The sequence below is a fragment of the Tetrao urogallus genome (assembly GCF_951394365.1).
Source record: "Tetrao urogallus genome assembly, chromosome: 6".
Classification (NCBI taxonomy): Eukaryota; Metazoa; Chordata; class Aves; order Galliformes; family Phasianidae; genus Tetrao; species Tetrao urogallus.
Genome location: NC_136819.1, coordinates 18,653,609 through 18,680,033, shown reverse-complemented (window position 1 = coordinate 18,680,033; position 26,425 = coordinate 18,653,609). Strand labels below are relative to the sequence as shown.

The following is a 26,425-nucleotide window of genomic DNA, read 5'->3' as shown; positions in this document are numbered from 1 at the left end:
CTCTCACTTATTTTAGTATGTGAGATCTTTTTTCCATTTTGCTTTTCAAAGAGCAATTGACAGGCGGAAGAATCCAAAGAACTGCCAGGAATCACAAAGCATGCACGGAAAACTTGAAAAAGAATGGTTCAGCTCTGAATAAAGTCATTTTTGTAGAAACAGCATAATTCTGCTCAATGCTCCATAGCGGGAGTGGCATAGTGGGGCAGTCATTAATAACACTGAGAAGTGCAAATATAAACAAAACTCAAAGCCCTCAAGTTGTTTCTGACAACTAAAGGACAAACTCACAGGTAACAGAGCAAAGATGACCACAGCCCACTACAGACAGCAAGCAGGAGAAGCAGTTGAATACCAGTATCTGCCAAATAGTAACATCCTTATTTATTTGAAGAATCCATTTTAATTTTGCCTACTACCTTCTACTTTGACTTACAATTCACAAGAAGTTTTGCCAGACTACATTAATATGTTCACTGATCACCTCCTAGCTACTGGGGGAACACGCCAGTTTCCTATTTTATTTCACAGTATTCAGTAGTAAAAATTGGCAAAATTTGGCTTGTGAGGGGGGGGGGAAAGAAAACATACAAGGAGACATGACAGGACCACCTTTCTTACATCCTCATCTCTATTTCAGAAAGCATCCCACACCTCCATCCCAGCATCTCTGAGCATCCCTAGACTCATGCTCAAAGAGCACGCAGTGCATTGCTTGTTTTGCCTCACTGCCAGTCTGGCTCCTGCATCAATAAGCAAATGTACTTTCCCTAAGACGGTGCCAGTAAAACAGACAGCCAAGTTTCTAAGGCACTTGCAGCCTACCAGCATAAGACCATATTTCCTGAAACAACCATTGCCTCTCTCTGGCTTCAGGCATCAGAACAGCTTCACAAGGACAGTCAAACAAGTCCTGAACCTTAACAACACGTGGATAACTGTAATAGAAGTTCCCTTAAACCTTCATTTTTAATTTTTAAGTAGAATCAGAGTTTAGTAGTACTCACAAGATGTACACTGTAATTTACACCACTTTTATGCTTTAAGAAATTAATATTTTCTTACCACAAAAGCTTAACACGCAATAAGAAGAAAGCATTCCCATACCATCATCTATACCTAGAGCAAGCAGAACACTACAACCTGCATAACAAACTAATAATCCACACAGAATCCAATTAAACTGCTAGCACTATATCAATACTGAGCTTCAATGTGCTTTGAAGGGGCTCTACAAGCATTAAAAGCCTTCTCTCACAGCCTGTCAAACCACTGCAGCTCCTCTCAAAGCAGAGCATAGGAAGTAGGATACCAACGTTATCCCACAGCTAACAGCAGCAACAGTAAAAAGAAACAGAATTCACACTCACCTTTTCTTCCTGAAGACTTTCCAAAGACCAAGAGCCTCACACTTCCTATCTGCTCCTTTCCTAACTTCTTCAGAGCCCTTTCAAGGCAGGCAACCACCACTAATTGCTGCCAGGTGCTGCAGCCACTTGGACACAGCTGGCTGATAATCAGGCTCCTCATTAAGCCTTTAAGAGCTGCAGCTGCAGCTCTCAGGACTCAGCTGTCCCCCAGTGTGGGTGATGTGCTGTTGCTCTGATTCTCATAAAGTAGTCTATTAACCAAAGGTATACACAGGCTGTGTTGTACAAGGCCTATATTTAATTTACATCTTTTATAAAATGTCATCCTAGAAAACAAATACTGTGTTAACTAGGAAGAACTTTCTTCTTCAAGGATTTACTGGAAAGAGATGCTCTGAGATCTACAAACAAATAGAATGCACCTACATGTTGCCTGTAGGTAAGTCTGTCTTTTCTAAATCCTTATGCTAGCACATCAAGAAAATGCACCAGGGTAGTAAGGTTCAGAACAGGGAGAGTTCTGTATCAGAAGTCAGCCCTGGTTCTGAAACCTCTGGAGTCTGCAGTCAAAAGAATTGCAGACTGGTGCTCCTTTATTGCCAAGCTGGTAGCACAGCTGGAGCTTACCTGCCCCCTGAAAAGATCACTAGGATCAGGTGTTGGTTGGATAGTGCTGACTTCCTAGCAACCCTCACAGAAAACTTTCCAAAAAAGCTAAGTAGCATCACTTGGTGAGCAGACAGCAAGACAGACAATAGTCAAAGACACTTTTCCAGCAACTATTAATATTCTATCCTGTTTAAAAACTAGGAAATGTAGATTATTGAGCAATGGGAATGCTGAGACCTTCTAAGCAGTGTGAATGTAGAATAGCCTTTTATTACAGCTGTTTGAGGAGCGCAGTACATAGAAACTAAACAGTGTTCCAAAACAGAAGTATTCTGAAACTTCTTGAGCAGGGACCACCTCACTGACAATGGGGTTATGGCTCAGAGTAGCCAGCCCCAAATGAGAAGTGTGTGTCACCCACACTGGCATCTCCCCACAGCTACAAAAGAACAGTTTTACTACTGAACCAGTATCTGAATAAATCCAGCTGTACAGCAATGCTACAACGCAGTCATGTACCAAAGGATAATGCATTTCTATGCTTTGTTATCCAAACTTTTTTTAATAGACATCAACCATTAAGAAGCAGGAAAGTTTAAAGATTGATCTGTCAGTCTGAATGGAAACTGTAGCTGCTAAGGCACCCTCCTAATATCCCAGTGTTCTGCAGAGTGCCTCATGCAAGCTTTGCAGTCACACTTCATAAAACATCTCCACAGACCGTCTCCTGGCAGTGTCACTGCACTTCCCTTAATACACTTAAAATGCCTCATAAGCTTTTCCTTCTCTTCAGCATTTACCCTCCTGCTCTCAAGAAAGTCTTTTGGTTTGAAAGAAGAACGGTACAGACCCGTCACTCATTATTTCAAGTTCACTGATTTCATTTTAGAGTCATTTCTTCCGCTTCTGCTTTATATCTTTAGTCTTCTTAAACTTCTTCTGCTGCTTGTGTCCTCTTACCGTTTCTAGTTTTCTTTTCTTCTCACTGGGAAACAGGAACAAAATATCTGTTAAAAAGTACGCTGGATGCCCACTGAGATGCAAAATTCTTTTGAGGAGTCTACACAGTAATGTTTGCCTCAAGACTTCTGGGCCAACCCAAAGAAGGTGGTTGGAAGGAAATAATTCCAATTTCATGGGTCACTTAGAGTCTTTTACAGAAAGCATGAACAGGAGTACAATATAAAACCTCTAGACACTACAAAATCTTTAGCCTGACTTGAATAAGGGATCTTTATTTTTAGCTACATTTTGTCATTGCTTTTCAAGGCTGTAAGTTATGTTTCCTAAAGGCTATTCACATAGGGCATCTGGAAGTTAAAGTAACTGAAGAAAAAAATAGTTATCACCAACAGTTGTAGATGTAAGTACACAATTTTACTGCTGCACTACATTCTGACTAGATCAAGTATGACAGAGCTCCAGTCTTTATAAGTACTGACAAGACTCTCGTGCTTCTGTAAAGCTTCTAGACATTCAGAGCTCCCAGCATTCATGAAAAGAATATGAATACACAAAAGGTAAAATAGAAGGAAGACCACATTTTTAGTTAAGTTGTCAGTCACCATGGAAAGGGAAAACAATCACGGGGAACAGGCAAGTCTCAACTGTAAATCCCCAAGTGAAGAAAGCCTCCATCCTGCGCAAGGTAAAAGAAGATGGACTAAAAGGAAGAAACTGCAGAAAGGCAGACTCAGCATCTTGCAGGCTTAAGCTCAAATTTGAAAGAATCCTCCACCAATTTCCCATTTTCTCCAATGGGAACATCAGAGGCTCCTGCAGCAACAGGACAAGGATGTGGAACGAGTGCTGTTTATTGCACTAAAGCCAGCAGGAAAGACAAGAGAGACCTCTCCACAGTATTGCAACTTTCCTAACCTTTTCACACTGACGATGGAGGCGTTCTGTCCTGCTTTGCTCAGCACCTCATTCCATTCTTCATCATCACCCCGGATAATATATCTAAGTGAAAAAGGTAAAAGAAAATCCAAGTAAAATTTTCAGGTTTAAGTAGAATGGGACAAAAAGGCAATTCTATTGTCACACACGTACTCTTCAAACAAAGCCAGGGCATCGCACCCAACCAAATCAGTATTTGGAAATACATACAAAACCAGACTGGCAAAGGGATACAAAAGCTTGTCACAACTAGGTCAGCAAACAAACTAGTCCACAGCTTAATAGCAACCACTACTAGTGCTCATCCAAAGCTCACCAGTGGCAGATGAAGCTCTTTCTCTCAGAAGCCAGTACTGTGCACATCACAAAACTGTTCTATGGAAGTCTCTACCACAAAAGTAGAATTCTGAACAGTGTATCATTTACAAAAGCAAAACAAACAAACAAACAAAACAACCAAAAAAACAGAGCTATGGTGCTAATGCTTTCCACAGCAGTGGTATATACTTCTCCTTTGCTCAGTAGCTTTCTTAGAATATAGGCCTTCAAACACTACAGCTTTAAGACTGACAACCACAGTCAAAAATATATTCACTATACAGATTTATTTTTAAAGGATTGAGGCCTTCATTGTTTTTTTTATTTTTAATTATTATTTTCTTCCCCCCAAACCAAGAAGGATGATTGGTACTAAAGGAAGAGGTTGCAAAAAGGAAAGTCATATAATGGAAAGTCAGTGAAATTACCAGCTGCTCTTAGACTAGCAGTAAGTTTGAATGGTACTCTTCCCTGCATGAATCTGGGGAAAACTGAAGACCTACAGGTTTCTTCTACAAACAGACATTCAGACAACTGCTAGTCAGATAGAAATGCCCCTTGTTCAAATACCCTGGAAATAACATATGAATTTAAATAGACAAAAAAAAAGTCAGTAGTTACTCTCCATCTCAAGTCCTCAGAGATAGGATTAGACTACGCTTTGCTCATACAAGGCTGAACAACACTGGACAGAGCCAAACCAAACAGCTCTGACTTTTTTGTTCGCTTTCTATAACCTGTATTCAAAAGTGTTCAAAATAGGCTTTTGTACCTCTTTCCTCAGAGAAACAAACAGAAATCTTTTTCTGGATGAAGAAAAAGGGAACATGGTCCAAAATGACAAACAGGCATGTCATACTATGAGATATAAAAAACGAAATTAAAACTTCTATTAAAAAGCAGTGATTATTCTATTTTTCTATTATGACTGACTTACAAATCATTTCAAATCACACCCATTTTTGTCTTATCCTCAAACAAGAAAACCAAAAATTAAAAAAAAAAAATTTTCCTCATATCTAACCTTGATTAATCTAGAGCCAAAATAGTTTTTTTTTTCTTTTGTAATAGCAGTAGAGAGCAATGAATTTATGAGACAAAAAAGAGAGAAGGGAGACAATCCAAGTGGCAGGTGTAATTCCTGTTGGTTCAGAAAGAGTGACATCTGCTGACGTTTCAAGGAAGTTCAGCAAGCAACTCAGTATTGTAAAAACTGTACAGCTTTACAACAGCTACAAGTATCCATGCACACTGCCGTGACTGAAGAAAGCTCTTGTTGGTTGTTCTTTTCTGTCAGCTCTGGGGTGGTTTTGTGTGTTTTTTTGTTTTTTTTTGGTTTTTTTTTTTTTTTTTTGCTTTTTTTTTTTTTAAATACTAAAATTAGTCAGCTACTATTTTTACTTGAGATGAAGACAGCTGCATACAGAAGAGCTGGTCATGGCACAACATGACCCACATATCCGGGCTTGAGGAAACTAATGACTATATCTAGAAGTACAGAAAACTATCAAATTATAAGGAGTCCACACTCAGGAAGCTTATTTTATTACTCCCCATTATAGAACTACGTAAGTTATATACATATAATACGCATTCTCTACACAGCCAGGACCAAGAGCCCCATGTGGATACATAGTAAGAGTTCTTGCCAGAGTAACATAATTTACCATTGAAAGAGACAAAGGAGAACAGAAGCTCTCAAGCTCATGCCAGAGGGGAATTGAACCAGCATTTCCACATCTCCTATGTGCAGTAGTATTATGATGAGCCAGCTCCACCTTTCATAATTCAGTTCTACAGTTCCACAGACACACCTCACTGCTGATCCACTGTTGTATGCAAACTTACCAACTCCTGCTTTTTGTTCAAAATATCAATAGGAAAAAAGGAAATCGGTAACTTCACGCTTGGCAAAAAGTAAAATTAATGCCCATGACACATTTTTCAGGAAAACAATTAATGTACTGAGTCATATAGGTGAATGACGCTGAACAAATAAACTGCTACTGAATTTACCTTCTACTGCAAATTATGTTGTGAGTGTGAAACAAAGCAACTGTTAGGAGAGCTGATGAAAACAATTACTGGCTATCAGGACAAAATACCCAAAGTTTTCATCAGAATAGAGGCATATACTTATCCAACGTGGACAATGTTGAAAGATGCTCATTGCTTTTTCTCATTTGTAGACGGTTTGCAATCACTGCAACTACAGCCTTGTGCACGGTGTGCCAGAGCTGGTAACCAAGCATTCAAATAACCAGCAGGGAAAAACTGGAGTTGAGACTCATACAAATAAATTCTTACTGTGTAAGGTCCATTTCCTTCAGCTTCCCCACTTCTTGCTTGTGTTTTTCTTGGAATTCCTTTGCAGCTTCTTCCTACAAAAGGACAGAATACAGATGCACTAAGTGTTAAGTGCAACAGTAACCATGCAATACAAGTAAAACTCCTTTCCCATACAAAGAGAAGAACATCTCATAAAACAAATACCATATGATCCTGCAGTTTTTATCTTTTATGAAATTTCATTTTTATTTAATGGCTATACATATAGTTGTGATACATAACTCCAAAAACATCTTTGTACGTTCTATAAAAATCTGTATGGCTGATTAGCAAAGCATGACTAAGAATGTAATGTAAAGCTGGCTGGTTTAACTTCCAAAAAGTGACAGACATGACATGGAATAGTTCTAATCCAAGAAAATTTAGATTACAAGTTTCTATGTTTGAGAGAGCACCATGAGAAGTGTTTATATATGTGCTAGGAAAAAAATTCATCATTACCAAATCATCATTTAAAGATTTAATCGTTGGCTCCATTACAATGTCCTTTGTTGCTACCATCTGTTCTTCCACAGCCTTTTCCTGGACGGTGTTGAACAACTGAAAATGAAGTAAGCCCACACATGTAAAACACTGTTTCTTCTACATTGCTGCTTTAAAATAAATAAGAAATGCTGGTTGTCCCCAAAGCAAAAACTCTTCTAACTGTGCAGATATTTCAGGCAGTTGTTTATTTCTGATGCATACATTCTGTCATACTAAAATAAGAAGCTCAAGGTTGCTACCTAAAGAAAAAAAAAACATAATAGCTTTTATTAAAAAGTATAAAAAAATAACAGCTAAAACTGTCACTCACATAAGCTCAGAAAGCTGACAGTTAACAATACTCTTTATTAACACACCATTATTTGATTAGAATTTGTAACTAAAAGTTGTATATTAGTTTTCTTGTATGTTACTTTCATTATGCTGAGCAAATCACCTCTCCAATAAGCAATGTGTTAGACTGCAGAAGCTTTGCTACCGTTCCTTGAGAACTAAAGGCCCTAGGCTGAGCAAGCAACAGCAAGCAGATGGCAATTTTTCTCTCTTGCCATTTAGCAACTCATCATGGTTCTCACGTCATCACAAACACCAGGGAAAAAGAAAACCAGACCCAACATTTCTACAGTGATTTCACTGGAGTTCAAGTCCATCTCTAAATGATATTGGGAAAGTCTCACGTTTGTTTTTTTTGTTGTGATGCCACCAAAGCTGTGAACCACCAGGAACAAATGGCTCAATTTCAGCTGGCTTCACAGGCTGTATACTCAGCATTTTGTTAAAAGCATTTCAATATTTAAAAACATAACAAGCACTCTCACTTGGGAAAACAAAGTACAGATCAATGACATAAATACTGCTTTTTCCACTAGCATTTTCCCTTCTCACAAAATTTACAATCATTTTTTGCAGCCATATTAAAAATACACAATTCTAATTCAGCATTCTACTGGCATCACACTCGGTGTTGGAATTACTCTTTGGCCTCATACTACCAAGACAAAGCTTGTCAAGATGCAATTACCTGGACTACCTTGCGGATGATTCTGTTAAAGAGACCCATCAGCTGGCTGCTAGGCAGTTCCACCTCCTTTTCCAGTTGCTCTAGAGATTTATGCTGTAGGCCAATCCCTAGAAGAAGGGCCTGAAGAAATATTTCAGTTACAGAGGCTTTTAGAGCAAACACTAGCATATCCTTTAACTCCCTGCATTTTACCAAGTCCTCGCTCTACTCAGATAATACAAGGCTTCTCTGGCACACACTGAAGCTTTGCTCAGATGCAGCAGCACACCTCTAAATCATTCTGTAGTCAGCAAGCATTGTTCCATACTTAATACAGATGACTACATCTTTCCTGAGGCACAGGCTCAAGAAACAAAGACTTTGAGGCTTTTTTCAGCCATAGTTCACACAGTATTACAAACGAATGGAATACTTCACTGAACATACAACAGAATATGATCCTCTACAGATTTTATTCAAGGCAAAAACTAAAAGTAGAATAATACTATAAGCAGGAGAAATCATGCAAAGGATCACAGAAGCAGCAATCACCTAAAACAAAGTCTTTTTAAAAATGACATGAAATGGGAAACCACTCCAAAATTAGGAGACAGCAGGAAAGTGCAAAGAGTAAAACATGGCAGTTGTCATAGTGAAACATACCGACTGTGCTGCAGAGAGAGAGATATCACCCAACTGGTTGAGAAAAAACATCCTGGCAATGGTAGGTACCATGTCCATGATGAGATGATAGTCCACCATGTTGCGAGAGTACATCTCTAATCTCTTGAGGTCATATGGGATGAAAGCAGATTCTAATTCAGCACGGCTGATGGCTGAACAATAAAGAGACATCAGCATCAAGACTGTTCTTCATAGCTGTCCAGGATCTCAGTATTTAACAAATTCCTTTTTCACATCATTGATTGAAGTCCAACTGCTACCCCATAAATTCACTTCCCAATATACTTCAGAAGGCAAGACACTAGGAAAAACACTGCTATTCAAACTGGCTTGCTTATTCAAGAGAATTGCAAATTTCAAAACAGATCAATTAATCAAGTCAAACATGCCAGAGAAACTAAAAGCAGCAAGAGCTGACTGAGAAAAACAGTTTGCTCAGTCTTTCCCTGCTTTATATTGGTTTTGCTGATAACAAACTTTGTTTCCTTGTAGCGACAACCAAACCTTTTTCAACAAGACAGATACTTAAAATCCACAAGAGGCAGATCACCAAGTTCTCTTAAGAGGTCTCTCTTAGGCTTACAAAGAAAATAGCAACTTGCTTTTAAGAAGGACTTTTAAGCCACGAGGCTTAAAATTAGAATTGTCTTATTTGCCCTTTTTATTACGTTGTTTACGTGTTTTCCCCAGCAGGTGTTGCACTGAACCCCACAACCATGCAGATGGACTAAAGCCTCTCTCTTAGAAAATCCAATTTCCAAATTTCTGATGATAACATGCTCTACCTATTGACCCTTGCTACTCAAGGCTTCCATTTCAACTTCAACAGGATTCAGTATTCTTTTTTTTTGTTTTCACTTTGTTTTCTCATGCCTTTAGCTGCTACACTCAAGATCCCTCTAGTTTTGGAGCACTTAAATCTTTAATTTAAAAAAAAAAAAAAGCACAGCGAAAAAAAAGAAGAGCAGCACAGAAACACCACCTATTTTCAATTGACAGAAAACGTTCTGATAGCTTTTACTCAAAAATGCAAGCATTTTTTTAGATGATAAGAACAAAACATAGGAACTAACTCAGAGCAATTCATAGCACTTCACACAAGACTTCATATTATGCATGTATTTGAGAGTCTGACAAATCTATACAAAGACTTTAAACTGCAATCTAGATAAATATAGAGTGTGGGTACTCACGGGGCTGCGACTGCTGTTTGATATTTTTGTTCTGTAGGACATTCAATGCAAGCGAGGGAGAGAATGTGCTGAACTGGTAGGAGAGTAGAGAAAGAAACCGCCTCCTAAAATCTATACAAGATGAAAAAATAAATTACTGCCGTGAACCTCCAGAATAAATATTCCAAAAATTTTTGTTAGTATTAGTTGTTACCTTTCCAGAAGGCAGTAAGCCAAGGTTCCTGCTCAACATCCTCTTCATTCAGCATCTTCATCATGATGCACGAATGCTCACCAGTCAGATCATTCTAATAATGAAGATGCATTTCCCATCATCAGCATCAACTGTTTGCACTCTATGCTAAACTGCAGAAGGCAAAGGTCTTCTAAATCAACAACTCTTAGATCCATTGCTACTGATGACCACCACGAAATGATGAACTTCTACAATTTGGTAAATCCCCATGCTGAGGGATTTTGGCTTCTTGAGGTATATTCAACTAATGTTGCAAACCCACTGTACAGCTCAAGAGCCAAAAAAAAAAAAACTAAAGCAAAATACAGTGATGAGACAAACAAATTATTTTCTCCAGAAGTACAATAATCACTACAGCTACTTTTGGTAAATACCTAGAAAAATGATGGCAGGCAGTTCAGGGACAACTTGCATATTTTACCTATGGCTACAATAATAATAACCCTGACCAGCTGCACCCTTGCTCTATTTCTTTAAGTGTAAATTACTTAGAATTCCACATTCACCCCAATACTTGATTCCACTAGTGAACTATTAGGCCAAAAGAACAAAAATGAATATAAAACAAACTCCAAATGTAGTCTCAGAAAATGTTTTTGCCCAAATGAAATCTCACAGAAACCAATGGAAATATGCCCAGTGATTTTAACAGGGCGGGATTTCATTCAAAAACAGTATGCTACTTACTGGTGTCTGCCTTAGATAAACTGGCACAAATCCAGCACGCTTCCAAAACCTAGGGAAAATGACAACAGAAAGCACACTGAGAAATATGGAGCTGTTGATTTTGCAATAATACTTGTGGTTAAATAAAATTTATCTATTATACAAGAGCAACTGTTGAAAGGTAGGCACTACCCTACTAAATAATAAAAATTAACACTGACAGAAAATACCAACAGCAATCTAACTGATTGAAATTCTAACCAGAGCAGTTAAAAATGATCATCATTGCCTCAGAAAATGAATGAAATTTCAAAAACTAGCAGATAAGAAGAACTCTTGTATTCAGCATGCTTCCAGGACCTCTATTAAAACAGGCAAATCAAAAACACCACAGAATCCTTAGGGATATCCCGGGAAAGTGTGAAGGATTTATAGTTCACTTCAGAGACTCCACTCTTCTTTAGTAATCACTTACGGACCAGAGAGAGCCCCAGACAGACCTGAGATTCCCTTTCCATCCTCCTCTCCTGCATCTTGGCTGTGAACTGATACTAATTTCATTTTGCCCAGGAAAAGGAATACTAGTGTGAAGGTCCTGCTGAGATGAAACATATGGTGTCTCAGACAAAAGAAAGAAGTCAGGCCCCAGAACAACTGTCACTGGCAATCCACCCCCCCAGGCTAAAGGATGACTACTCATCAGCCATGCAGGATGTTGCAAATTTCAGTAGCAAGCCCTACCTGAACGCCCCAGCAACTCTATGTTACTATTCCTCTTTGTTTTATCTATTCCCACCAAATCTAACAGACAAACAATTCAAAACAGTGAACGCTTTATCCTTCCTTCTGTCCTGAAAAGAATTGTTCAATAGTGATGAGCCATTTGCTTCAAAATTTACAGAGATGAAGCCTTTTTCAGAACTATTCAGTTTGGATGCTCCATTCCACTAAATAATTCACCCTCACATTTTGCTATGAACTTTGCAGCATGCTTATCACAGAACAAAGCAAGCTACAGTCTCTGTATCTGAAATGCTGAATCACACACATCTGTCTACCATCACTCTGACTGGGTCAGTCACAAACCCGCCTCCTTGGGTCTTCTGCTGGACTCAATCACATCTTTTGTGAGATGTTCCTCTGTAAAAGTGGACAGGCCAGCACAGAAACTTCGGTTCTGTGGTTCAGATCCAAAGTTTCAGGTGGTAAATTACTGCTTTGCTGTTAGGTTACTAACAGAAAGAATTTTATGTTGTTTTGAAACTGTCTCCCAAACCATGGATTCACAACTTTTCATACGGAGTCTCAGAAATGTAAATATGTTACAGAATTGCATAATATTTTTTTAAGTTACAATTTATTATAAAAGTTTAAGTTCTTATATAAAACTATAACATGGAGGGCAAACTTTAGAAAAAATATTATTATTATTAATTACTTAGAAAAAATTAAATTATTTATTGCTGCAGTAACTCCGTTCCTCCTTGGTGAGAAAAATGAGAAGCAGCAGCAATTTCTGTTGAAATGTATTTACATTAGGAAATGTAAATAAACAAGTAACTTTGAAGTTAGCAGCAGCTCTTGTTTCTAGAGGTCACAAGAGTATTTAACTCATGCCTCCTTATTACAGGTTTTTCTTACTGTTCTAGCTTAGAAAAAACAAGCAGTTAAAGGTAATTAACTGTTCAGAAGGGTCACAGAGCTGATGGAGAAGAGAAAGGGTTTTCCTTCACCAATGATTTTGAGGGAAAACTACTCTGAAGGATGCGCTAAGTGATTAGATTCAGCTACACTGCACAAGAAAAGGTCCTGCAGGAGTACAAGGCTTGGAGCTGCCCAGATTTTGAAATCAATGGAAGCATGGAGAAAAGAAGAGAATGCCTGAGAGGTAAAATATTTACATCTATATTTATACTATTCACAGATTACAGATATTCTATTATTTATGTAGCTATGCTTTTACACTGAGTGTAACTGGTAAACAGAACAAGATCTTACTTAAGTAATCTTGGTGTTAAGCCATATGATACCCCAAGGTAGTCTAGACTCTCAGCTGGTCTCTCACTCAGTTTGAGAAGTAAAGGTGGCAAGTCTTTCCGAGGTGTCACAACTTCTTCTAACAAACTAACAGTCTGAAAGAGAAAGTGGAAATGAATTAACAGCATTGCTCAGGGCAGTCTACAAATTAAATCCTTTATTCTGTACAAAGAATAAATAGGAATATTCTGTATTTACTTAGATAAATCAATATTGAGATTTACAGCGAGAAGTAGATAATTTAGCACAAGGGGAAATGCGATAAACGTACTGAGTTCCATACCTCACTGCTTACAGTTGCAATTTCTTTTGGCTTTTGGATTGGTTTTTCTTCCAAACATGGGAATTTGCCTTCATAGTACATCTGCAGTAAATTCAGAGCTCTGCTGCCATAGCCCATCTGTGAAGTAGGAAAAATAAGCAAGCAATAAGTAAGCAAAAAGACAGATCTGTTTTCTAAAGCAGGACAACATTTCCCCCTTACAAATCCATTAACAATCGTAAGTTTAAAAATTATTCAGCCACTACAAAAACGTATTTTGATTGCTACATGGGAACTCCACGGGGAAAAATACCACAGAACCTGATGGATGACCAAAATCACAACAAGAGCCCAGTCAGGAGCTCAGGGCAGCACAGTAATTGCCATTGCATATCTCTGGCATTCTGAAAATACCAAACACCAGTGTGAACATTTGGTACTCTCACAATAAGCGTCATTGCATCTACACTGCATACTGGGTCAGGCAAAGCTCTGGTCTGCCTGGCTGCTAGTGCCTCTGCTGACTATTGACAATAAGTGGGTTTCACAATACTTTACCCCCTGATAATCTGGATGAACTGCAATGCGAACAACGCGCCCGCCAGACAGGGCCCCAAAGTCTGGATCTTGGAACTGCATAAGAGACAAAAGTCAACTTGAGTTACTCAGGATACTTTGGAAACAAGCAATAGCGCTGCAAGGTATCACTGGTGTGAATACACAGCCAAAATTATTTACCTGCTCTGAAATGGTCCAGGGAATAAGATCACCAGAGGCTTTCTTTCCCCTAGAAAGGCTGTTCATGATAGATTGGCGAGAGATCTCTCCCTCCATGCACACCTGACAGAAAAGGTAAAAGGCCATGAATGGAGAAAAAGTTTTTCTCTCAGTCATTCCACCAGAACATATCAAAATCTATCCTCAGCTGCTGAGTGCACTATGCAGAACTGACGTGTCACCTGATGCCTCACCTGTAACATGGTGAGCCAACAGATATGTGCAACGAACAGGCTCTGTCCCTAAAAGCACTGTCTCAAAAAGCACAGCAGTGAGCAGGCAGGACAGTATGGCACAAAAGAAGCCAAAAGAGATTAAAGCATAGGATGTGCTCTATGTATTTTCTGTAGTCTGCCAGCAGCAAACATTAGGTCTTGTCTCCCAATATTTCTCTTGAAGTATCATGTACTTCTGTAAATGGGCCTTCTTTTTCTTTTAAAATACAGCCAATTTAACTAGTTGCACTGAACACTAATAATTAAGAATCTGTGTTCTCAAGGAAGGAAGGAAGCATACCGTCAGATACTCGGACAAATATTTCCACAACTCTGAACATCTGTATCTGAAGCATTTGTATTTTTGTGTTTCCATTGCAAGTAAAAGGAATGCCAGACACACAAAATAAGCATAATAAACCAGTGAATCAGCACTCTTTGGTACGAATTTGAAACAGCAGGATGATAATTTATTGAACCAGCAGCTGAGCTTCTCAGAAAGCTTCTCAGCACAAAAATATTTTCAAGTCTGGAATTGAAAGGATCAGCATCACAACATACTTACGCAGCACTTAGTGTTAACAAAAGAAAGCAAAAAAAACAAAACAAAACCAAACAAACCCAAACAGCCTTAATACACTGTTGTGCTACTCGAAAACACAGCCTGAAGCTACCTTCTACTCCTGGATAGTACACTGCTGCTTCACAGTGTATTATCCCTGCTTCACTTACTGAACAGTTCACTTCATACAGGATACAGGATGCCCTCTCACCTGAACAACAGCAAGTACTTCTGGTAACGAATTCTGCGTAGGTGGAACAGGAGGCAACAGACAAAAAAGATGATGGGCAGGTGCATCAGATAGCATCTGGAGGTCATTGGGAGAGTTCTAGAAGGTAAATATGGATGAGAAAGCTCAAATATTATTCCACGAGAAGAGCTCTAAATAGTCCTCCACTGTCTGAATTTAGGGCTATTAAGAAAATTGGAACTAGAATATTGATGGATGAATCTCCTAACAGGGCAGCTTGTGGTTGTTATGCTACCAAACATCTCTTTTGCTAAATTGAAAACTCGTGTTCTCATATACTAAGCTGAGCTTTCTATTTTTATGTATCTACGTATCTCTTAGTCTACCGAACCTGAAATAAATTTATTTCATGGGTCAGATTTTTAGTACTCAGTACTTCAGCACTCCCTAACTTCACCAGTCGCCCATGGTCTTGAAACTCAAGAGATGAATTATTACTTTTGTCAATAGTACAGCAATACTGCTCTTTTGCTTAACTTGATGCTACTAAGATACTGTCAAGAGAATTGCAGAAGAGTGTTCATCACTGATACCAACAAGCTTGTAGGCTCACCTGGAATTTAGCCTCCCGAATTTCTCAAGACAAAAATATTTCAGATACCTGTAATTCCAGCGTATTCAGGTAAGGCTAAAGATTCTCCTTCTCACAAGAATACAGGTATGTATACAACAAAAAACAACTGAAGCTGAACAGAAATTTTCAATAACACCAATTCAATTAGACTTCCTGAAACAAACAGTACTCCCTCCACAAAATTCCTAGCTGAAATTTTGACAGAAGTGGCATGACCTTTACCTTGTAGTGTGAAGCCACATAAAGGGCCATCAGTCGCTGCAGAAAAACTTCTGATGCTCTGTGGTAACAAAAGAGTGTGTCTCTATTTACATAATATCTAAACACAGGGTTAAGGAATTAAACTCCCTGGAAAATGGGGAAAAAAAATTCTCCTTGTTGGTTTAAGTTATATTTTCCATTCAGCCTCAGGCTATGTGCTGGCTTAAGCAATTAGGACTCTACAGCTCTATATACAAGAGTGAATTAACGACTGGTATTGTTCATAACTTTCACTCCCTCAATCTGTAAAGCTTTGCACTGTGTAACTCTAACCAGGATTTCCTTCTGCTCAGCCCTTCCTTAGTCGCTGCAATAAAAATGAAGTTTAGTAATGTCCTGGTAACACAGGCATCGTATCAGGTAGTGATAAGAGCTCAACTCCAGAAGCATGGTCTTCTACCAAAAGATCGTGCTCTGAGGTTATCGCATCAGCTTGAGAATTCACAACACATAAGCTTGAGAAAGCCTGCATCACCCAAAAGCAATATATTTTACCAGAGCACATCACTTGAGTAAGGATACAGGTCACAAGCTTCAGGCAGCGGGCAGCCGGAGATAATTCTGGTGATGCTGAGACAGTCCAAACACAGCAGATCATTCAGCCATTTTTCAACTGGATCGCCAGGTGCATATCTGATTGACTCATGGAGGGAGACCTCATGAAGTGTACGAGCTGCAAAGACATTTCAGAGAAAAACCTTCAGTACTGGAAGTTACAGCCAGCAAAGGGTTCAATAGGATCAGCGCCCTCTGAAGGGCTCCTGGGAGATTAGAAACACACCCAAATCTGAACAGTAGAGAAAGCACTTGAAAAGTAACTGCTCCAACTGGAGCCTTCACAGTCTGCTTCTTCATGTAACATCAGGAGGAAGGAACAATGATCATGGCTTGCATAGCTTTGATCCCCTAAATGCCTTGACATATGAAAATCATGAGGAAAAAAAAGATATGAGAAGAGCTTCCTCATTTCTCCATACCTCTACCTTCCTACAGCTGCACAGTACATGGACACATGGGACACCCACAGTGTTTGTTGAGCAGCAACACCAGACATCAGGGATACACAGTGTAGTCCAGAAATCAATGGAGTACCTGAGGCAAGTTTGGCTGTAGCTGTAGATTTGTTCTCTGCTGTCATGGTGACTTGGGCTTGTGCACTCTGTTGCCGGAGCTGCTGAATAAGCTTCAAAGACAGCGATCGACCAGTACCCTCATACCTGCAAAACAGAAGACAAAAGTCTGTAGCAAATGACCAAATGGCAATCCTGAGCCATGAGGAAGCTCCAACACAGAACTATGTGCCATTCTGAGGCCTTTAGTGGCTTCAGCCATCTGCGAGAATTGCTGTGTTTTGTCGTTGTTGCACATATAGGACAGAGCAGCCTACCCTGTCACTTTTTTAGTCTCATCATACCAGATAGAAGTTTTCAATGCTCTCCTAACAGATTGCAGAATCTCATTCATATGCTCTTCTTAGCAGAACAGAAGAGGTGTAAGACAAATACTCAATGAATTTGCAGTGGAACCAAAAGGAAAGAAGCAAGTGCTGGTACTGACTCTGTCATTCTGAAGAACAGTTCCATATGATCAAAAATCAGCAAGACCCAATTATGATAGTGCATATTATAAAAAGAAATACAGTAGACAAGAAATAGTCAATTAGCAGTCACAAAACTGCCTTCCCAAGTAGACTGGAAATGCTCAAGTCTTACCCATTGATTGTCGAAGCCATGAAAACAAGGTAAGGGCCTAGCAGTTTTTTCACCAGGGGGAGAGGAATGGCAGCAGCTTCATCAATTACCACAAGTTCAGCCTGACCCAGTTTCACAGAATCAGCAGGGTGTATGTACTGCAAGGAATGAGAGGACACCATCAACAACAGCTCTGGGATATAGGGAAATATCAGAGATGGCAAAGCTTGAGATCTGACAATCTTTTGTTATCCCTGTTCCTCATGAATGAAGAGAACCCATGGGAAAGGGTTCATGTTATCCTAACAAAGGCAGCATCACACATTATTTTAAACATTTTCGAAAACATTTATCTGCATAGATCACAAAAACAAAGAAAATCTAGTAACTAGAAACATATGATCTTCCTTCACTATTTGTTTCACCTTTTTTCACTTCTGTTTCAAGAAGGAATGCAGAAGCAACTACCAGGGATGCTCTGTAATCTACAAGTTATCCACAGAACGAACTAAAATATTTTGTGCAAGTCACACACCAGATTGAGGGTTTCTGCCTCAAAGCAAAATTATCCACAATAGTTACATGTTACATAAAACAAACAGTCATGAATAAAAAAATAGAAAGGTCAGTGTGCAAAAAAGGCCAGCTACCTGAATAGTCTGTCTGTGCTCCTTGAATACATTCACTCTGACAACTGCTTTGTTGAATTCTGGGTTTAAAGACTGAATAATCTCATAGTCCAGGTGTTCCTAAAAGAAAACATTGTAAAATCACATGAACAGTCCAAGAGCTTAGAAAAATACAGTTTGTCATCACCATCAAAACGCATTTGCTACACGTGCCCTGATATTTCAGATTACCGCTGAGATATCTTGTACTGAGAAGATTTACCTGTTAAAAACTATTTTCATGCAGAAAGGAACCAAATTCCCCAACTTATAAATACAGAGGTAAACGTACTCATACTATGATCGGCTTTCACAGAGCTTTATTAAACAGGCTGGTAGGGCAAGAGCTGATATCTAATACACACAGCAAACATTGGAGATGAGATGCAAAGTACTCCTAAACAGGAACTCTGCGAAAGCATTGCAAAACGGCCTGCCCTCCTTACCTGATACTGCAGTGCATCAAAGCCTTTAAATATGAACTCAAAGAGAGTGTGAAGGTTATCAGGACTTGGCGATGTGACAAAAATGTTGGAGTAACTGCAGAGAAAAATAAAACAAGAATTTAACTCCTTTTCTACCAAATTTACGCACAAAGGAATTATTTTAATACGAGGGGTTGATTTTACTTAATAACCAGATAACCTTCCAACTTAATAACAGCAGATTCCTTTATATACTTATCTCACTTTTTACCTTGTGATTGATTTTTCAAGACTGAGGATTTCTGATTACTATAAAACAGAAAAACTTGAGTATCAGCTTAGGCAGCAATTAAAACATACAAGAACAACAAAAGAGAAGGATGTAGGGCTGGAAATTGTAAATGTATTAAAATCTTATCATAATTAAAAAAAAAAAAATTAATGGATGCAAATAAAACTTGGGACATGGGGGACATTCCTCACCCAAAAGCTATCGCTCCAGCTATAGCCAGTCCCAAAGCAGCAGATTTACCACGTCCCCTGGCTGCTGTTAATGCCACAGTGCTCCGCAGGGTTTTCTCAGAAATGGCTTCAATAAATTTCAGAACCGCTTTTGCCTGATGATCAGAAAAATACAAGACACAAAAATTCACTGTGACTACGTTGTTTTCGGCTTTACGTATGGATTTGCCACATGAATTTTGCTTAGTGCAGGAAGGAGAAGAAAAACAAGATGAGACAAATAATAGGAAAGAAGCTGCTTGATCCACCCAGCTCTTGAACACGGTCAGGCTAAAACACACATGAACAATCAGCACAGCTCGATTACTACTCCCATGCCAATGAGCACAGAATACAGTCAAAAAGACAGGAAGAGGTACACTGCTAGGGGAGGAGGAAGATGAATGGATCTGGACAGTGAAAAAGCCAACTATGAAAACGCTTTAAAGCAGTGTGTAAATCTCAGAAACTCTGTGTTGAACAGTAACTTCTCAGTGTGAAACAGGAAAGAAATTACAAAGGGGTCTTTTCCTGTGCACTGGTCAGTGATTCTCAAATGCGACTAAAAAAAGTGTCAGAGAAGCAGTTATGAGAGTACACTAAAACACAGTGCAGACCGTTAACATTTATTTCCTGCTTATTTCAAACCCCCGAGTTACAAGTTCATCAACTTTTTAAATGCTAACTTGTCCAGATCAGCTTCCTATCTCCATTCTAGCCCTTCTACTTATTCCCAACCTTATAAAGAAAATCACTTTGAGCTATTCTGTTCAAACAATTTTTCAAGAAATCTTTCTCTCTAAGACAACTCCCATCAACATTCACGCTCTCGGATTTGATTACTTGAAAGATGAGACACAAACACCTGCTCCTACAGTGACTGGGGTCAAGCACCTGGGATCTTGCATTTAAGTATTACACCAACCTGATCCAAGGTTTTACAGCCATCCACCAGAACTCCTACAGGTTGTGTATCCTGCAGGCTCTCCTTCAGCTCTTTCAGCTCCAAGTCTTGTGGCCGAAGACTATCTTCCTATAAACACAGAATTTTCCATAACAGGATTAGCAGGACACCTCAGCACAATTACACTTTTGTGATGTCCTGGGATATCTTTCATCAGGTAAAGATATCTGAAAGAAAGCTTCACCACAAGTTGAATATATTATCTAGAGACAGGAAAGTTTAAGTGTATAGACAGATATTTAACACTTCAATTTTAATGCATTTTCAAAAGAATGGTTACACAACAAGTATCCTGGCTTTCCCAGTCTTGGAAGAAAAAACCAAAGTAATTTTTAAGTACATGGTAACTGGGTTACCATGAAAAGAAACCACGGACAATTTTTCCAGAAGAATTCAATCTATTTTTCAGTCTGTTATTATGATCCTCATTATGCCTGTCATATGGGATGTACATACTGTAATTTAGAAGGAAGCAGCAGCAATTGGTCAGTTTTCTAACCAATGTAAATATTTTCAAAGCTAATCAATGAGTTTGGACACAAAAGAAATCAATTTCAAGTAGAAACAGATTCTGAATTTCCTAATTGGCACTGAAAATTCCAAAGACATCTGTCTATCCATCCAAGAGATGAGCATTTCTGTTGCTGTCAATGTTTTTATAATGTTAAGACATGTTGGTTTTTTTTTTAGCATCAATGCTGTTTACGTTTTTACTGTCTTCAGTAGAATTAACAATAGTATTTCCTCGACCACACAAACCAGTTCAAAAGCTTAAAGATTTCTGTTTAAATTTATTTCCATTTTGCTCATCTGCAACTGAAAGTGATAAAGGAACGCATACAGCACAAGCTGCATGTCTGGCTTGCACTCAGTGAATGTTTTCTGAGATCTGGCATGCATAATTCACTCAGAGACTGAAAGAAGTACCACAGCTTTGAGCTATCAGGTATCCTCAGCCTTTTAATATGCTTCTTTCCAAAGAGTTTTCCCACCTTCCAGCCTTTGAGAAGTCTTTTTATTTGTCTCATCCTAACTGTTCACCAGCTTAAAATCTCTCTATGCACTTCTGAAACAGTAACCACAGCAATTAAGCTTCAACTCACCAGATGAAATGAAAAAAAAAAAAAAGAGGAACAAAAAGACAGCTTCCCAATGCTTCACTCACACGAGGTATATTTTCTGCAGAACATTTTTCATCCTCTCTACAAAGCCATTGTCTGCTATCAATCAGCATGAAAGGAAACCTTCCTCTTTTTCAGATCTTAACACTTTTCAACTCGGACTGGTTTCTCCCAACGAAAAGCATCTGTCATTGCTTACTGACCTGTGACTGTGGTGGGACGGGTGTGATGTTTGCAACGTGACTGGAGATGGGCAAGATATTCAGCTGATCATCAATCACGATGCAATTCTTGCATGAGGCCAGAGACAGAATGAACCTGAGCAGTCAAGCAAAGGCAACTCAGTAAAAGCACTAGCAACACTATTGCATCTTGGTGATTAATTAAACCTCTGTACTAAGTATTTACAGCAAGAGCAGCTTAAAGCTAAGCTGAGACAAGTTCACATAACTGGTCACATGCCTTTTATCAGGAAAGATGCAGAACAGGCATCCACTTACAGGGGCACAGGCCTCCAAAGAAAACTGCTAACATACGATGATCCACCGAAAGAACTAGAAAGTAATTTCCAGCATTTAAGCAGGAGGTAGCTGCATAGAAGTGTAAGACAACAATTGTGACAAATGCTGACCAGCAAAGACTGCAGTCAGTGCCTGGTTTACTCATCCTTCTAATTTCTGACAACACATAAATATCACCTGCATGCAAAAGAACAAATTTTGCCAATGGCTACGGCAAGGGCTCAATCACTCAGTAAGAACTTTATAGAACAAAAGGAGAGGAATCGCGTTTAAAACAAAGTTCTAAAGCCATGGAGAAGACTCTACAGTGAGCAGTTCCATGTTTTATAGTAGATATAGTAAGCAGTGAGTACCTAAATTTCCTTTCTTCTGTGTACATGTTTCTGTGCAGCATTTCAAGAGCAGAACTCAGAAGATTTTACAAATCTGGACACATTTACACATCCTTTGTAATATAATGCTAAAATTTTGTATACAATTCCTCCAACAAGATATAACATTCATTTCCAGGATAGTACATTCAGACTTCACAGAAGCAGCAAAGAAGCTTTATTTATTCTCATGCAAACTTACAGGATACTTTCCTAACATGAATACACAGTGTTGCTCTAGACACCCTTCCTGGGCATGCTTTGAATGCCTAATAACATACCTTTCATTAAACCGTCCTACCACGTCCTGGTGTGCCTCTGTTCTATATCGAGAGTGTACATCCTGAAACAGAAAGTCAGTCTGGAGAAGGAGCAGCGCCAACGGTGACACAAGATTATTACGCATGGGACAATCCAATTTGTTCCCCACTACATCACTCTCTCCATCAACACTGCATCCCAGACTGGATTCTGACTTTGTTTGCTGAGACAATCAAATATTCCAAATATTGCTTTAAAAACATACTTCTCCCACCAAGACTTTTCAGTGTGGTCTCACATATTTTTGTCTGATTAAAAGGCCACTTCTACTACACACAGAACATTTAAAGCAGCACAGGGATCCTAAGTAAAAATAATTTAATGCTTTAATTCACCTACTGGCGTTACAAACTGTCCCTGCTACAAGGTTAGGTATACTCTGTGTGAAAAAATTATCTTTAGAAATACATAGGAATGAAGCAGCTAATCTCACTTAGCACTGAGTCAGAAAACACTTTTTTCCTTCACTTTGTCATGTGTGCAAACAGCACAAATAATTTCCAAAACTACTGTGAAATGAAGACAGTTGAGCTTGGTGGCAGAACAAGGGTTGGTGTAACTGCCTAAACAAAAGACTCATTCCACGATAAACAAAAGAAGGAGCAGCAAAAATAATGGAAGGAAGACTACAACCCATAACAAAAGCAAAAAAAAATAATCACTTAGCATCACCAAATGTAGCTGCCCATCTAAAACAGACACATTACATTGAACATACCATGGTCATTGTATAGAGCTGCTTCAGTGAGTTCATTGTTCTCAGGAGAATTACTACAATTCCACCCCCTTCCACTGTTTCTACAGTTCTAGCTAGCAGGTTCGGAGTCAAGGCCTCAAAATCCTAGGAAACAAAATATAAAAAAAACCTTCAAAGCTGCCTAGAATTCACAAGTGCAATAGCAACTACTAAAAAGAAGAGAAAAACTATAAAACATTCTTTATCTGAGTTTCATTCCAGCTTAACATTTGCATTAACCAACTTCCCATTAAAATTCTACCCAGGAAGGCTATGTCACTCCCCACAAAACCCATAAAAGATAAGTAAGGCCATCATAACTTAAGTAACAGGAGCAACAAATAGAATTACTGCAGCTTTTAAACTCAAAGCCACCAATAATAGCACTACATGCCTCCAGCAAAAAGTTTAATTCTTTACCTGAAGCACACACATGCCAAAAGTGTTACCAAGAATCTTATGAGTTTCATTGTAATAGCAGTAGCGAATGTTTGTGGCTGCTATAAACAGTTCGAAAGGATCATCATCTTTTATGTTCAAGGTTCCACTTTTAATCTTCTTCTGCAGTTGCCTCATTCTCTTCTTCCGGTGGCTGGAGAACAAAACTTCACGTAAGTTTTTTTAGGAAAGGGTTTGAGAAGACTGCACTCATTCCTAATTTCAAGGCTAAATGGAATTCAGAGCTCGGCCTCCAAGGAGAAGTCTTGCATTACACATACTGTATTCAGGGTACGTTCCCAAATGCCTTTGGCCCAAAGTGGTTGAAACCACCCAGAACCAGCTGGTTTTGGAAGAAATCATCTGGTTGGAATCATGTAGTTTCAAGTAACCCTTCCCAGCTTTGTGCCCAGACTGCAAGTATGCATGCAAACCTAAGAACTAACATTTTAAACCTTTTCTCAAATGAAAGCAACAGTAACGTCTAATCTGCACCCGGCTGTATATACTACTGAGGCACTGAAGTTTTGGCCATTTGAGATTAGAAAAGAAAGGGAGAAATAGGCCCAGGACAACAGGGTTAGTGTTGGAGCTACAGAAGGAAAGCAGAAGTACGTAGCGTTGATGCCAACCACGCTCCTGAAACCGAATTTTAGCTCTGGAAAATCGAGCATCCTGTATCTCCTGCTAAAATAAGACTTGTTTCTCCTGACAACCAAATCAGCCCATGCTGAGCAGAGCAGCCGCAAAGCTTTTCCTTCAGAGAGCACTCAGACATCTACTGCAACACGAGATGTAAAAGGCACCTTACCTGCTAAAGCCCAGCTCTTTTTTGTAACACCACAGGACAGAGGGCCTGGCCTTGACGGTTGCCTTGGACAACATGTGGTGAAGTATAACCACCTGCCAAGACACAGGAACATCAATGCACAACCGCACTCATAAATTAACATGGAGCAATATATTTTTCAGCAGGGTCTGCTGAGACGAGATGGGGGCAAACTGTTTCAGATAAAAAGACTGGATAGAAGAAAACTTTTTACAGTAAGGGCGGTGAAGCACTGGCACTGGTTGCCCAGAGAGGTGGACGCCATCCCTGAGCCATCCACGGCCAGGACGGACGGGCTGCGAGCACCTGACCTAGCGCGGGTGTCCCCGCTCCCTGCAGGGGAGGTGGGCCAGATGGCATTTAAGGTCCCTTCCAACTCAAACGATTCTATGAACGTTCCACGCTGACCTATCCTTAAGTTTGCAGCCACGGTATCTACCGAGAAACGCCGGGCAAAACGGAGGGGTATTTAAACGCGTCGTGAAGTTGAATCCCAGCACTCCTCCCCGGCACCGCAGCCGCGAGGCGCTCACCTGGTCCTTGCCGCGGTCGCCGACCACCACGAAGAGGCCCCTCTGCCGCTCCGCCACCCCGTTCTCAATCAGCACCCGGATTCGATTATCCACCTTGCGGCGCTGCATGGCGCCGGCCGAGCGCTCGGTCCTTCCCGCCTCTCAGCCGCTACCGACGGCTTTTGGCCGCGCTCCGCACCACGCACCCCACGTGGGAACCGCGCGGCGCAAGGCGCGCGTGCCGCCGCTCAAGTAGGACCCCGCGCGAGGCTGTCCGGGCCAGCGCCTGCGCGCCGCGGCTCCCTCAGAGCGGGGCGGCACCGGGCTCGGCGGAAGGGGAGGTCGCGGGTCCAAACGGCGGCGCTTCGGAGCGTGTAGGCGGCGCCACGCGTGCCCAAGCGATGGCGCAGCCGGATGTAAAAACGGGCTGAAGCGAGCTTGACAAAGTTTTAATTCCTTTTTCCCGAAATAAACATCGCTTGCAACGTCTGACTGCTCGAGCGAACGCCCCGCCATGGCGGCCCTGCGGCCGGAGAAACGGGCGGCGGGACGCAGCGCGTGCACGGCAAAATAGCGAGGCTGTGTGGTGCGGTATCGTCCGGTAATGAGCCATTACAGCCTAAGAAACGTCAGTTACCTTGCTTCTCAATAAAAGTACCGCTCAAGCTGTCGGGTAAAACTGCAGCTGCAACGTCAGCCGAGGGAGCTGCCTGCACAGGCACGGCTATTGCTGGCTCTTCATACCGCCAGAACGAATTCGGAAGCGTTTAAAAAGCGCGTAACAGCATAAGGGAGCGCGCTTAGTACCGCTGGGCAGATGCTGAGATATTTAAGTTTCAAAACATCAACACGTGCAATCAAACTATTGAATTCAAACTCTTTAAGGCTGTGGAACAAACCTTGAGGAGAAGCCAGGTACCCAAACGAAATCACCAACACAACAGAAGCACAGCAATTCAATTCTTGAGGGATAGCTGTGGAATATTTGCTTAAAAGGACATAAAACATTGAAACTACTTATGTTTCAGGTGCTTACATACGCCACGAGCCAATTTGTTTTAAATGGAGAAGTAAAGAACTGTGAAGTTGTAGGAATGTTTAAGGCCATCGGAAAACCAGAGCCTGCAGGTTAACGAGAAGGTAATTCTGAGAACTTAGTTTGTGCAGTAGATGCATTACTAAAATTTGTTCTGAAATGGAATAGCCTTAAAAATTATGAAATATATATGAAATATATTCTCATTTAGTACAAGTGTAATGGATACAAAAAATCAGCTGAACTCTTGATCCATTAATTAGGTATCTGAGCACATTTATACAAAGCCGAAACTGGACATCATAGTTGGACTGAGCCAGTTACACCTGCCTGATTATCTCATGAACATAAAGGAATAGGGGAGATGGGGGCTGAAGAAATGTAACTTTTGGTGCAGCCCATTATCCTATTAAGGGCTAACGCTGATCAATTTCACTCAGTCACAACTGTCAAGTCACAATGTCATTTTGCTAATACAGCTCTCTGAAACACTGCTCAGTTCTCTGAAACACTGCTCAAGTTGACTTTATGATGTCAATTTGGG

At 40.0% G+C, this 26,425-nt stretch overlaps 1 protein-coding gene across 1 annotated transcript; it reads right to left on the bottom strand.

Moving 5' to 3' along the window:
* Nucleotides 1–2,870: 2,870 nt before the first annotated feature.
* Nucleotides 2,871–24,974, bottom strand: NAT10 (N-acetyltransferase 10; the record flags this gene model as incomplete). The annotated part of the gene is made up of 28 exons (XM_079537673.1): nucleotides 2,871–2,964; nucleotides 3,858–3,941; nucleotides 6,504–6,577; nucleotides 6,987–7,085; nucleotides 8,053–8,172; nucleotides 8,695–8,867; nucleotides 9,909–10,019; nucleotides 10,102–10,195; nucleotides 10,831–10,879; nucleotides 12,808–12,941; nucleotides 13,130–13,246; nucleotides 13,667–13,741; nucleotides 13,847–13,948; nucleotides 14,874–14,990; nucleotides 15,709–15,805; nucleotides 16,270–16,420; nucleotides 16,840–16,964; nucleotides 17,460–17,596; nucleotides 18,089–18,187; nucleotides 18,553–18,646; nucleotides 19,015–19,148; nucleotides 19,958–20,065; nucleotides 21,321–21,435; nucleotides 22,291–22,352; nucleotides 23,049–23,171; nucleotides 23,487–23,658; nucleotides 24,316–24,407; nucleotides 24,867–24,974. 28 exons carry the CDS (start codon nucleotides 24,972–24,974, stop codon nucleotides 2,871–2,873), a joined length of 3,060 nt encoding a protein of 1,019 aa, XP_079393799.1.
* Nucleotides 24,975–26,425: the final 1,451 nt, after the last annotated feature.